The sequence below is a fragment of the Corylus avellana genome, chromosome 7 (genome assembly GCF_965113065.1).
Source record: "Corylus avellana chromosome 7, dhCorAvel1.hap1.2, whole genome shotgun sequence".
Classification (NCBI taxonomy): Eukaryota; Viridiplantae; Streptophyta; class Magnoliopsida; order Fagales; family Betulaceae; genus Corylus; species Corylus avellana.
In genome coordinates, this window is record NC_142496.1 from 5,282,567 (window position 1) to 5,294,988 (window position 12,422).

General features: G+C 34.3%; 2 protein-coding genes across 5 annotated transcripts; both read left to right on the top strand.

The window, feature by feature from the left end:
• Window positions 1–2,600: 2,600 nt before the first annotated feature.
• LOC132185919 (Bifunctional inhibitor/lipid-transfer protein/seed storage 2S albumin superfamily protein) lies at window positions 2,601–5,900 on the top strand. The gene is made up of 3 exons (XM_059599734.2): window positions 2,601–2,969; window positions 4,258–4,311; window positions 5,617–5,900. Exons 1-3 carry the CDS (start codon window positions 2,618–2,620, stop codon window positions 5,739–5,741), a joined length of 531 nt encoding a protein of 176 aa, XP_059455717.2. The 5' UTR covers window positions 2,601–2,617; the 3' UTR covers window positions 5,742–5,900.
• A 654-nt stretch (window positions 5,901–6,554) lies between these two features.
• Window positions 6,555–11,578, top strand: SURF1 (Surfeit locus 1 cytochrome c oxidase biogenesis protein). 4 transcript variants are annotated; one of them, XM_059599731.2, is made up of 7 exons: window positions 6,555–6,831; window positions 6,917–7,017; window positions 8,459–8,697; window positions 9,080–9,254; window positions 9,335–9,618; window positions 11,110–11,187; window positions 11,303–11,578. In XM_059599731.2, exons 1-6 carry the CDS (start codon window positions 6,633–6,635, stop codon window positions 11,177–11,179), a joined length of 1,068 nt encoding a protein of 355 aa, XP_059455714.2. In that variant the 5' UTR covers window positions 6,555–6,632; the 3' UTR covers window positions 11,180–11,187; window positions 11,303–11,578. The 4 variants fall into 4 exon arrangements, with proteins under 4 accessions (XP_059455714.2, XP_088374419.1, XP_059455716.2 ...); XM_088518293.1 differs by having other exon boundaries at window positions 11,325–11,578; XM_059599733.2 differs by having other exon boundaries at window positions 11,314–11,577.
• Window positions 11,579–12,422: the final 844 nt, after the last annotated feature.

Consider the following 12,422-nt stretch of genomic DNA (forward strand, 5'->3'; position numbering starts at 1 on the left):
GACCTGGTTTTGAACACATAAATAGAACTAGAGAATTAAGGCTTGCCATTTATCAATAAAGAAGATATTCCTCTATCTCTCATTTTATTTTCCATCAGTCACGATCTAATCTACCAGTTGATTTTAAAAAGGAAAAAGTTTATATATCCCCTCAAACTACCACCCAATTAACAATACTCATCTCAAACTTTTAAATTACTAAAAAATTGATAATATCCCCCCAAGACAACAAAAAGACAAAAATGACCCTATATGATTTTAAATAAGACAAAAATACTTTAATAAATTTGAAAAAAAAATAACAATTATTTAAAAAAAAAAAAATTAGTTTTAGTTTTTTTTAAAAAAATTTATTTTATTAAAAGTATTTTCATCATCGGAGGCATTGATAATTTTTGATAATTTGGAAGGAACACTGTCTTAATTGAAAGTTTAGAGGGACATTATCAAATTAAAAGATAAATATATTAAATTTAAAATTTTTTAAGTTTATGAAGTAATTGCAAAAACAGTGACAATTCAGATGAGTTAAATGAAATTTTTCCATAATTGTCCAAAGGTAGACAATTACTATAACAAATTGTGTGTTTTGAATAATTGGGACATAAGCTATTGGATGTAAATTTTAGCTGGTTTAATTTATACAATTTAGGGAAAAATGTACTTTACTCTTCCAAAGTTTGAGCCGATTTTCAATTCGACCTCAAATGTTTCAATTTTTACAATGCATGTACACCCAAGTTTAAATTTTTTTCAATTTGACCCTCAATAGTCAATATTTCAATTTTTACAATACACTTCTCAAAGTTTAAATTTTTTTCAATTTGACCCCAATGTTTCAATTTTTACAATGCACCTCCAAAAGTTTAAAATTTTTTCAATTTCGCCTATCCGTTAGTTGTTGCCATCTTCTCTGACGAAAATGTGATCACATGACTTGCACGTGATCACTGATTCACTGATGCATCTGCCTTCCCCAAAATGCCCCCAACCCAGCCGTCATCAGAGATGAACTCAGGCGAACGCGACGCCCTTTATGATATTGAACCTTTCCTCCCAATTGAGAACTGTACGTTTTTGGCTCATCAAACAAGAACTTGTCTAAGCTCCCATTGGCCATAAAATCATACACAAGAAGAATATCGCCTCCCTTGCGACACCAACCCAATAACTGAACCAAATTTCGGTGGTAAAGCCAGCGGATGTAGCCGATTTCAAAGATGAACTCAGGCAGAACCTGTTTGGAATCATGCTAGATTCTCTTAACCGCAACTTCGGTCTTCAAATTTGGAAGTGTCCCTTTGTAAACTCGACCGAATCCGCCATGCCTGAGTAGCTCTTTGTCTTTGAAGCCATTGGTTGCTTTCTTTAGTTCTTCGTAAGAGTACCGATGCGGGCCTAGTTCGAACTCTCAATCTTCGATTATGTCGGCGTTCTTTATCTTTCTGAAGATGTAAATGGCAACGGCGATTGCAGCGCTGCAACAGAAACTCCCACTGTTAGACCTGTGTGGTTCTTCTTGGGTCTTGGTAGAGAAGGCAGAGAAGAGAGATCAAGGGCTAGAGCTTGCCTGTTAATCTTGAAGCTCCATCTCAAGAGGTAGTGTGAGCTGGCGAGCAAACTCATTGAAGCAGAGAACCCGACGAACATAAATTCCTGGAGGATCGTTGAGAGATCTACAGGAAATGACAAGATTGACTTTCTGGGTGTTGAAGAAGACGACGAACTCGAAGTCTTGGACAGTGTCGAATTCAACTGCGAAGAGATGGGTTGGGGGCATTTTGGGGAAGGCAGACGCATAAGTGATCACGTGCGAGTCACGTGATCACATTTTCGTCAGAGAAGACGGCATCGACTAACGGATAGGCGGAATTGAAAAAATTTTAAACTTTGGGGGGGTACATTGTAAAAATTGAAATATTTTGGGTCAAATTGAAAAAATTTTAAACTTTGGAGGGTGTATTGTAAAAATTGAAACATTGGAGATCGAATTAAAAAAATTTAAACTTTGAAGGGTGCATTGTAAAAATATTTGGAAGTCGAATTAAAAATCCGCTCAAATTTTGAAGAGTAAAATATATTTTTTCCTACAATTTAAGAGTTTTAGCTAAACTGTACGTGCCGAAGATGCAAGAGGGAAAAGCCGTAATAAGATATTTCTTATAAAGAAATAAATTAAGTAGAAAATACAAATTAATATTAATTATTGCTGCAATATCCTAATTGGTATACGCTCTTGAGCAACTTTTTAGAGGTTGGATTTCCGTTTCTACAATTTCTGAGTGGACATATTCTCGTGCATGGCAACTTTTTTATTGCATTTTCAACGTCACGAATATGGAATATTGAAATATCTCCCCAACGGCTTTCTTAAATTTCATAAACAGACAAGGACACGTTTACCTTGTCTGTTTAATTATAAGGATGTGTTCCACTGTTCCAATAGTATATACCCAAAAAAACCAAACACATACGACTACCTTGAAAAAGAAATTGGTCATTTGGAGGGGCGAGAACGTAAATAGAATTACTTGTTTCCAACTATATATATTTATGAAAAAGCACGTACGAGAGAAGAAAAAGAAAAGAAACCCATCAATTTTCTCATTGAAAAATCATGGCATCCAAGCACATTTTAGCATCGTTTCTTTTGTTTTCTTCATGGGTGTTCGTGGGCTACTCTGAAATAGGATTTGCAACCGCTCTTCAAGGAGGCTCATCGGGGGGTGGAAATTCGATGGCATGCTTACAGAAACTCCTTCCATGTCAGGCATACTTGAAGCCACCCTCCTCGCCGCCTACGGCGTGCTGTTTGCCGTTGAAGGAGATGGTCTCCGACGATCCCAAGTGCCTCTGCGACGTATTCGACAATCCAGACATCTTGAAGTCGCTCAACGTTACCAAGGATGATGCCATGAAGCTTGCAAAGGCCTGCGCTGTCAATGCCGACATTTCAGTTTGCAACAAAGGTTTTTGGACATTTCTTTTCCTTCCATTTTTTGATCTACTTAATTAATTAATTAATTAGTCTTTATTATGATTTAATCATAAAATTAAATTGGAACATAAAAATTTAGGGATCCTTGTCCATAGAGTATATAAGTATTTGCATGTTGAGCTTTTTTTTTTTTGACACTATTATTATGTCTATGTTGTTTCCTTTTAGATATATTTAACTTGGTTCTTAATTGGATACCTTCTTTGGTAAACAGAGTTGAATTAATTCATTGTGAATGTGATTTTTGTTTCTGATTTTTCTATCTGGGTGGTGAATCTACTATACTTTTAATGTTCATGTGCAATGGCAAAGTTTGAAGCAAATCTAGAGATTTTTGTGAGATTCAGAGACTCTACTAAATTGTGGATATGATAGGATAAAAGCAATAGCCAGTTGGAGGCTTGATTGATTGATGTCATTCTTATAAGTTTTTAGCAGAATTTGAATGTGTGAAGTTTAGGCTTTGATCCTAAAGTGTTTTTCTATATGGAAATTGGCAGAAAAAGACCCTACTTTAATCCCTCATTTTGTATAAATTTGTATTCATTTGTTTTTCCCCATTGTGCTCTGTTCTATAGAATACAGAAAATTTGCATGCATGTTTTTTTAAAAAAATATATATTAGAAATTTTTATTAGCAAGCAAAAGAGCATCATCCAATCACCTAGCTTGTCATTCATGCACTCTCAAACTAGCTAGTCTTGTTCTTTCAAATCTTTTGAAAGCCATCACAAAAAAGGTTTTGGTGGTTTTCCTCATTTATGGCTATTCCTTTCCTTGGCTAGCTTCCTAGTTTCCAATAAAATTCGGAGGCGAGGACAAAGATTAGTTTTTGTTTCCAACAAAATTTCGACTCGCCCGGCTATTTTGTCTGACTCCATTTCCAATATTTTGGAGGCGGAGGCAAGGCAAGGCAGAATAGCCTCTATTGAGAAGGAACTGAAGGATTTTCGACTCTTCCAATCCCGTCAGAGGTGGAATGCAAAAATCTCATTTTCAACTCTCCCAAATCCGATACACACCCCTAGTGCTGGTTCGTCAAGTGTTGTTATTTCTTTGTTGTTGTGCTAGGACTCATAGGAGTCAGTTGTGTGTTTGTGCATTTAGTTTTGTTTCTTTGTTATATTATCATTCCTTAGAAGGATAAAATAGTTCATCAAAAGCCTAATTTTGCACCAAATCATTTTGAGATTATCTTTTAATTTTTCTTAATGCTAATTTGATAATGCATTATATATCTGGCTTGTTTTTCTTTGCAGAAGCTTCCCCGCCAATCAATTCAGCAGCTGCCCTTGCTCCCTCTTCTTCCAACAGTAAGTTCCTAGATTTTACCTCATAATTATTAGTTGTTGGGTGCAAAGAAGTACAAATTTTTTGGTCACATTTCTCTTCCTTTCAAGATCAAATCTTTGTGGCAGATTACTCTTAACATTGGGAAACATTTTATCTAATCTCCAATTATTAATGCGATACTCTCAACTTGTATTTTTATGCGTACGATCTTTTTTTTTTTAACAAACCAAAATCAAGCTAAATTTTCCATTCAAAAGAAAATCTGAATTGTGGGGCCTGGTTTTGAACACATAAATAGAACTAGAGAATTAAGGCTTGCCATTTAACAATAAAGATATTTCTCTCTCTCTCATTTTAGCTTCCATCTAATCTACTTGTTGATTTTAAAAAGGGAAAAATCGACGTATTCTTTTAAAATATCACTCAATTGAGAATGTCCATCTAATTTACAATATCCGCCCTCAATTACCAAAAAATTGATAATATCCCCCAATAAGACAACAAAAAGACCAAAATGACCCTAAATATTTTTCAATAAGGCAAAAATACTTGAATAATTTTGAAAATAAAAAACAAAAAAAAATTATTATTATTTTTTCTTTAAGAAAAAAGCGATTTTTTTTTTTTTAATTTCCATACCCTATATATATATATAGTTTTAGGTTTTTTTTTTTTTAAAAAAAAAAAATTATTTTATTTTACTAAGGGTATTTTTATCAAACATAGTTTTTCTCCAAACCGGGTTAGAAGAAGTCTATTAAAATGACATGTGTCCTTTTTTTTAATAACATGTGAAATGCACATGAGTTTTTAATATTATTTATTCCAACTTTGTTCATGTTATTAAAAAAAAAACATGTGCATCTCATATGTTCAAATAACACATGTCATTTTTATAGACTGAATTGGAAGAAATATTTTCTCTAACCCAGTTTAGAGAAAAACTCTGTCCATTTTTATCATCGGGAGACGAGAGGACATTAAGTGTCCTGTTTGGAGGAGACTATCTCAATTGAAAGTTTAGAACGAACACTGTCAATTGAATGGTAATTTAAGAGGGTAAGTAAACTTTACCTTTTAAAAATTAAAATATTATATTCCATTTCGTTACAAGTAAAAATGTAAGGGAAGTCCTGAAAGGTTTAAAATAACATATTACATTTTGCTTTTAAACTTGGGTTTAATTCACTAGCAGGGGTTTGAAAGGTTTCCATTTATGCCTCAATATTGGATGCTTAATTCCTGTTTATAAGTTGAAATATTGAAATCAGAAAACAAAAGTTTTGTAAAACAAAAGTCTTATAAATTGTTTTTGCTAACAACAGGTTCTTCCTCAAACAAATCAAGCAATTCAGCACCAAAAGTTGCAGTCTGTGGGTTCTCTCACTTTGGTGCTTCTGGTTTCACAGCTCTCATTGTGGCACTATTTATTTCAGCATTCCAGGCCTGATAGATCTTCTTGGAGTGAGGGAATTTGAACTTTCTATACCAATAAATATACAGAATCTGTTTGTTAATGCATTTTAGAAGATGTTTTTTCTTTTCTTTTTGCATTTGATTTGTAAAAGTGTTATGAATGTAACATTAAAAAGAAAACATGGCTCATATGTTTTTAAGAATGTTTGTTTCAATTGTTTTTTAATATTAATTTCAGAGACATAAAGTTTTCCTTTTAAGCTGAATTAGAGAAATTTGTTTTCTTTTTTTCAAATGCAATGCATAAGAACATATGAGAATCACAAGAACAATCCTAAGATGATTGTCAGGATAAGACAAAAAAACCTGTGTCAATATATAAAAAATTTAAAGGAAAAACATTAAAAACAAAAAAAAAAAAGTAAATTAAATAAATAAATGTACGAGCTGATGAATGCAAAAACCGTATAGGGTTTAGACGGAAAATGCAAGCATATCTGCTCAAGAATTTCGGCAACGAAAAGGGCTGAATGCGCTACAAGCATATGATCAAGCGCATCAGTGACGCTCACTGATTGCCTTCTTCAACAAGAAATCTTGTCATATCTACAAGAAGCAAACAACTTTGGCCCCCCCAAGAAACCTAAAAACCCTAAAAGCTAAAGAAAGATTCTTTCGGAAGATGAATGAGCTGATGAGCACGGCGGGTGGTGAGGGAAGGAAGACGATGCGGAACGTATATATAGAGGGGTTCGGGGTTCAGGGGTGGCGGCTTGGAGTGAAACCCTAGTTTGAGAAATGGGCTTCACTAAAAAGCCCCAATTTGGGAGAAGGCCCATTTGGGAAAGCCCTCCGTAAACCCCTCGTGACGAAGAGAGAGGGAAGGTAGTGTGAAATGAAATGAGAGAGGAGGTTGCTGATCAAAATGGGTGCAGCCTCCATTTCCAGAACACTGACCAGGAGGCTCTGTAATGGCGGTGGGTCGCCGGTTGCTCTGGGCAGGCTCTGGGTCCCTCTGCCACCACAACCGCAGGCATTCTCTTCTTCTTGTTGTTCCTTCTCTAGCTCCGCCATCTCCTCCTCCGTGCCCGAGTCCCAATCAGCGTCCTCTTCCCAAGTTCACGGTATGTGCTATGTGGGTTTATCGTTTTTCTATTATCTTGAATTTTCCAAGGTTCGTTGATCTGAGTTGGTGAGCGTTGGTTTTAGGGAATGAAAGAAGGTGGGGATGGTCAAAATTGTTGCTGTTCCTCCCCGGAGCTCTCACTTTTGGCCTTGGAACTTGGCAGATTTTCAGAAGACAGGATAAGGTAACATACACGCATGTACACACACTTGCATTTTCACCTATTTGTGTATGTGAAATTTTTCGATCATTTAGATGAGGCTCTAGTAAAACTCCATTATCCACAATCTTGAGGCTTAATAGGTCTAATGCTGTCATTAAGTCTAAATTTGCTTCTAAATTATTTTCAATTGAGGTAGAATAATTTATTTACAACTATCATGTGATGGGTGGCTTCATAGCTTGAAAGTTTCTAAGACTTGAAGTCTGCAAATTTTATCTTTTGCCAACCTTTTAGTGGTTGAGAAATTAAATTCTTCATGATAAGTTCGACCGATTAAGTTACTTCTACATAAGTTTGACAGATTATGGTTAGGGCTGTAAATGAATCAAGATGTTCATAAACACCTCGAGTTCGACTCAATTAAACTTGACTTGAGTTCGGTTCATTTATTAATGAACCGAGCTTGAACAAAAATTTAGTAAACTAGCCAAACTCATGTAAACTTGGTTTGAATCGTATAAACTCATATAAATTCATTTTTCTTATTTTCTATAGTATTGTTTTTAACTTTGTAGTGAGAACATCTTAAGTATTTAAAATGATAAAATGAATTTCTCTTTTTCATATGATAGATATAACTTAAATCCTTGTGATTGTTAGTTTTGATATAGATATGTATGTGTGGGTGTATGTACCATAAAATATATATGATTGGATTGTTTAAGAATTTAGATAAGGTTATAAGATATAATATAAAAGGTCAATTTCATGATAAAAGACTATATATGATTTATTACACATACAAAATTAGTGAAGTTAATTTTGTAAGTTTATAAATAAAAATTAATTTATCTTCCCTCTCCCATATTGATTAGAAAAAAAAATTAAAAATTAATTTATCTAATTAACTCAAATCATAAAAACTTAACAATAATCAAATAACTAATGATCAGCATAAATTTACGAGAAAATATAAACAAAGGAATGAATAAGTTAATTGAGTAGCTTGTGAACAAGCTCGAGTTCGTTCGAAAAATAAATGAACCGAGTTTGAACATGTTATCTAGCTTGATGATAAGCTTGAGCTCAGCTCATGGTTGAAACAAAATTAAATGAACGAACTTTGAATATTCAATACTTGCCTCAATTGCAATTATTGCTCTATTTACAGCTGATGCTTTACAGAAAGCTTCACCCAACTGGCCTGCCCATTGCCTTTTGACCTTTCACATTGGCATATATGCTTGTGAGCATGCGTGGTCTCATCTCTCTTGTGCAGGAAAATTCTTAATTTCTTTAACAACATGATGGGTTGGCTCATTCTTAATGTGTCAAATTTGTTTTTGCCTCTGTAGCCATGTCTGTAACGATGAATTAGAGTTATTGTATAGTATCTCTGAACAATGTGAGTAGGGTTTGGTTAAGTTGACTACTATCTTTGACAATATCTTTTGTGTTGCAGATTAAAATGCTAGAATATAGACAGAAAAGGCTGGAAATGGAACCCCTGATGTTTAAAAGCATATCTCCATCCAATGGAAAATTGGATTCTCTGGAGTTTAGGAAGGTGAAATGCAAAGGAGTTTTTGATGAGGAAAGGTCAATCTATGTGGGCCCTCGTTCAAGAAGTATTTCAGGAGTGACTGAAAATGGCTACTATGTCATCACACCTCTCATGCCAATGCCCAACAGCACAGAGAGGTAGAAGCATAAGGAGTATTATTAGCTCTATCAATGATAGTAACATGACTCACTTTCTTCTCTATTGTACTTTCTTCTCTGCATTCCTCTCACTCGTTAAAGAGTGTTAAGTAATGAAGCTCTTAGAAAGTGATTTTCCCTATTAAACCACTTAAGAGTCATGTTCCTTTTTTTTAGTAATAATTTCTTATATCCGATTCCAAGTTTATCAGGGAAAAATAAAAAGAGCTACTGAACTCTATTTGGACTTCACCTGAGTAGCTGATGTTTTAAATTATTTTAAAAAGTAGTTTTCTTTTCTTATATCGTCGTTGACTGATGCATGAATTGTTGTGTTATGGTTCACTTTCAGCTAACAATATGTTGAATATTATTCTTCCAGTGTGCAGTCGCCAATTTTGGTCAACAGAGGATGGGTTCCTCGTAGCTGGAGAGACCAGTCTTTGGAAGATTTACAATCCGGCAAAAAGCCTCCTATTATACCACCCCCCTCTGTCAAAGATAGTGAAGGAAGCTCTTGGTGGAGGTTTTGGTCCAAGAAGCGTAATAACGTTGAGGTAGTTTTCTATCATTACTTGATGCCTTGTATGATGTGAGAAAAATTGAAGATACAATCTTAACTTCTTGCAACTTACAGGTCAACATCCCTGCTGTTATTCCTACAGAAGTTGTTGGAGTAATTCGAGGGAGTGAGAAGCCTAGCATATTTGTTCCGGCAAATGATCCAAGCTCTTTTCAGTGGTTCTACATTGACGTTCCTGCAATTGCTCGTGCTGCTGGACTGCCTGAGGATACTATCTACATTGAAGACATAAATGAAAATGTCAATCCGAGTAACCCTTACCCTGTTCCAAAGGATGTCAATACCTTGGTTCGCAGTTCAGTCATGCCACAGGACCATCTCAATTATACATTGACATGGTACGCTTTTTCATCTTTTGATAACTTTTTACATGCACTTGCCCCTTTACAAGTGACTGATTTGATATTACTGTACTAATGAGATATTCATCTATGCCCTGATCTTTGTTTATATCATTCATGATTGTTCCAAGAATGAAACGAGTTCATTCTTCCAATTCTTGCCAAAAGAATTGTTTACTATTTTGTGGATCAATATTAGAGGCCAGTAGTTTCACTGGGCCACTTTGGGTTGAAATAAGGTGATTTGATCAGGTGGCTTTTAATGCATAAAGAGAACTGGCCAACTAATTGATAATAGTTCAGTTAAAGGTTCATATGATTTCTGCCAGTTACGTCTTGGTGTCTCAAAGGAATAGGTTTACAGAGCATCCATATGCTTACCCCAAAGGACTTCAGAGTTTGATGTTATTTTAAGAGGCATATTTTGGACTTTTCTTTTTTTAGATTCTGCGGAAACATCTTATTGTAGATTAGAAGCTGTTGTCTCTTCAAACATCATTTCATTCCTTAAAATGCCCAAATCATTTCCTCCTTTGCCTGGACAGTCCACATGTCAATATGATTATGTAAAATGTATCAGCTGTTTGAAATTGATCTGAAAATTAGGCTTGATTTATGGCAATATAGCAGAACCAAGTACGTGGTGGTCTTGACTAAACTCTGGAAGAGTCAGTATGAAACATAACGGCTTTATCTGGGCAACCGCCTCGCTTGTTTGGTTTCTCTATCTCTCAAAAGTATACCCCTGCATGTTAAGTGTGTAGCACTTAAAGAAAGTAGAGAGTGGAATAGAAAATCTGTTGAAGTTTGTATTAAAAAGTTAGTAGCTAAAATAAAAAAATAAAAAAGTGTGCTTTGAGTAGCTAAAATAGCTAGTGTTGCTAGAGATGCTCAGAAGTTGAAATGAAGGGAAAAGAAAACCTTTTTAGATTTTCAGCAAAAGTAAAAAAAATCCTACCGAGATGTTCTATCATGTTCATTGACTTCTACAAATAATTCCATATGCATTATATTGGTTTCGGGCATGACATGAGTATGAGTGGTGAAGAGTTCATTCTTAATATTATATGCAGTAACGTCCTAGATTCCATTTATCTTGAAATGGATCAGTAGTTCAGAAGCTAATATTGCATGGCACAGGTATTGAGAAATTATAACGTAATTAAAATTCATTTGTTAAGCTTCTGCTATCCCGAGGAGGTTGGAACAGTGCTTTAACTATTGTGCATCAATCAAAAAGAAGACATGCATCTTATTTTGATTTATGTTTACATACATGCTCATATGATACATCAAAGATATGAGAAATCATACTCTCTAGTTGAATTATTCAGTAACTTTCATTAACATGCATGACCCAAAAAATATTGAAATAATAACATCTAAAAGAATATTCACATACACAAGAGCATCATTTCTCTTGAAAGTTTAAGGAGCTCAAACACCAACACCAATATCTTTCTCTGATGCTGGTTTTGTTTTGAGCAGGTATTCTCTTTCTGCTGCTGTCACATTCATGGCTTTCAAGAGATTAAAGCCCAAAAGGAGTCGGAGATAGCATTTCTTGTAAGCAATAACTTTTACAAATCATATATTCTTCTTCATGCGAGAACGTGGAGCTGTTAAATGCATTTCCCTTGTGTAATTTCCTTATCAAATTGAGCGAAATTTTATTTCTTAGTTCATGATCAGTTCTCTCTCAGATGGACTGGAAGACATTTTCTGGACCAGCTGCTTTCCTCGTTAAACAAGCTAATATACATGAAGGCAGTCAACTCAGTGGAAAATAATGTTCTATTTTGTGTTTTTATGCAGTGAAGAATCATCCTTCACAAATTTTTGAACTTTTTCCAATTTTCTTATATATATATATACAAGCATTATATATTTTTACAAGCATGACATGATGTAGTTTCTGATCTACCAGAGGATATGGCCCATTGGCCCAATATAGAGCTGATTTTTGAAGTTGTTCTGTAATGGATCTTAACTATATGGGATTAAGACTTGGAATCATCGCCATTTTTACATCACTTGCACATGCACATGTCACAAGGGCATCCATGCCATGATGCTTCATTTTTTCGCAAACCAGTACACTGTACAAAAGCATTACAGAAAGATAATGCTACATTTATTTGGCTTCTCATACACTCGGATCTCGTTTTGTTGGAGTCGCACATTAAGCTTAGAAATTAAATTGCATCATTAATGCATGCTTAAAATAAGACTCAATTTTTTACATGATGAGTGAATCAAACACAAATTCAACACAAAATTAATGGATTAAAATCAAAAAATCTAACCCATTTAATTGAACAGGTTATATTAAGATATACCTATATAGTCTTATACACACCTAGTAATTTTTGACACGAAAGAAGTCGACTCATTTAATTAAATTGGTCAAAAATTAGTCAAATTAAGATTAATTTATATAGTTATATTTAACAAAATAATTAGTGTCAATAATTTGTGAATATTTTTCTCATAATCTCATACAAATTTAATAGATCAACCATTAAATTTGTAAGGCCCATCATTGACTTATATAGATTCCACAAATCTAAGAATTAATTTGTACAATGAGATGAAAAAAGAAATACGGACAAAATATTGATATTAATTATTTTTCTTATATTTATGCTTCCACACAATTTAAGCAAACAAAAATTAAGACTCCTAGCTTAAAAGCACAAAATTCATCGAATTTTATTAAACAAAAAAACAAACATTGGTTGTACAATTCCTGAGAGAGAGAGAGAGAGAGAGAGAGAGAGAGGGGTGAACAAGACAGCGGA

Coding starts and splice junctions, on each gene's coding strand:
- LOC132185919 (XM_059599734.2), top strand. CDS start 2,618: ATGGCATCCAAGCACATTTTAGCATCGTTTCTTTTGTTTTCTTCATGG. Junction 2,970..4,257: donor CATTTCAGTTTGCAACAAAG/GTTTTTGGACAT, acceptor TTTTCTTTGCAG/AAGCTTCCCCGCCAATCAAT. Junction 4,312..5,616: donor TGCTCCCTCTTCTTCCAACA/GTAAGTTCCTAG, acceptor TGCTAACAACAG/GTTCTTCCTCAAACAAATCA.
- SURF1 (XM_059599730.2), top strand. CDS start 6,633: ATGGGTGCAGCCTCCATTTCCAGAACACTGACCAGGAGGCTCTGTAAT. Junction 9,255..9,334: donor AGAAGCGTAATAACGTTGAG/GTAGTTTTCTAT, acceptor TGCAACTTACAG/GTCAACATCCCTGCTGTTAT. Junction 9,619..11,109: donor CTCAATTATACATTGACATG/GTACGCTTTTTC, acceptor TGTTTTGAGCAG/GTATTCTCTTTCTGCTGCTG.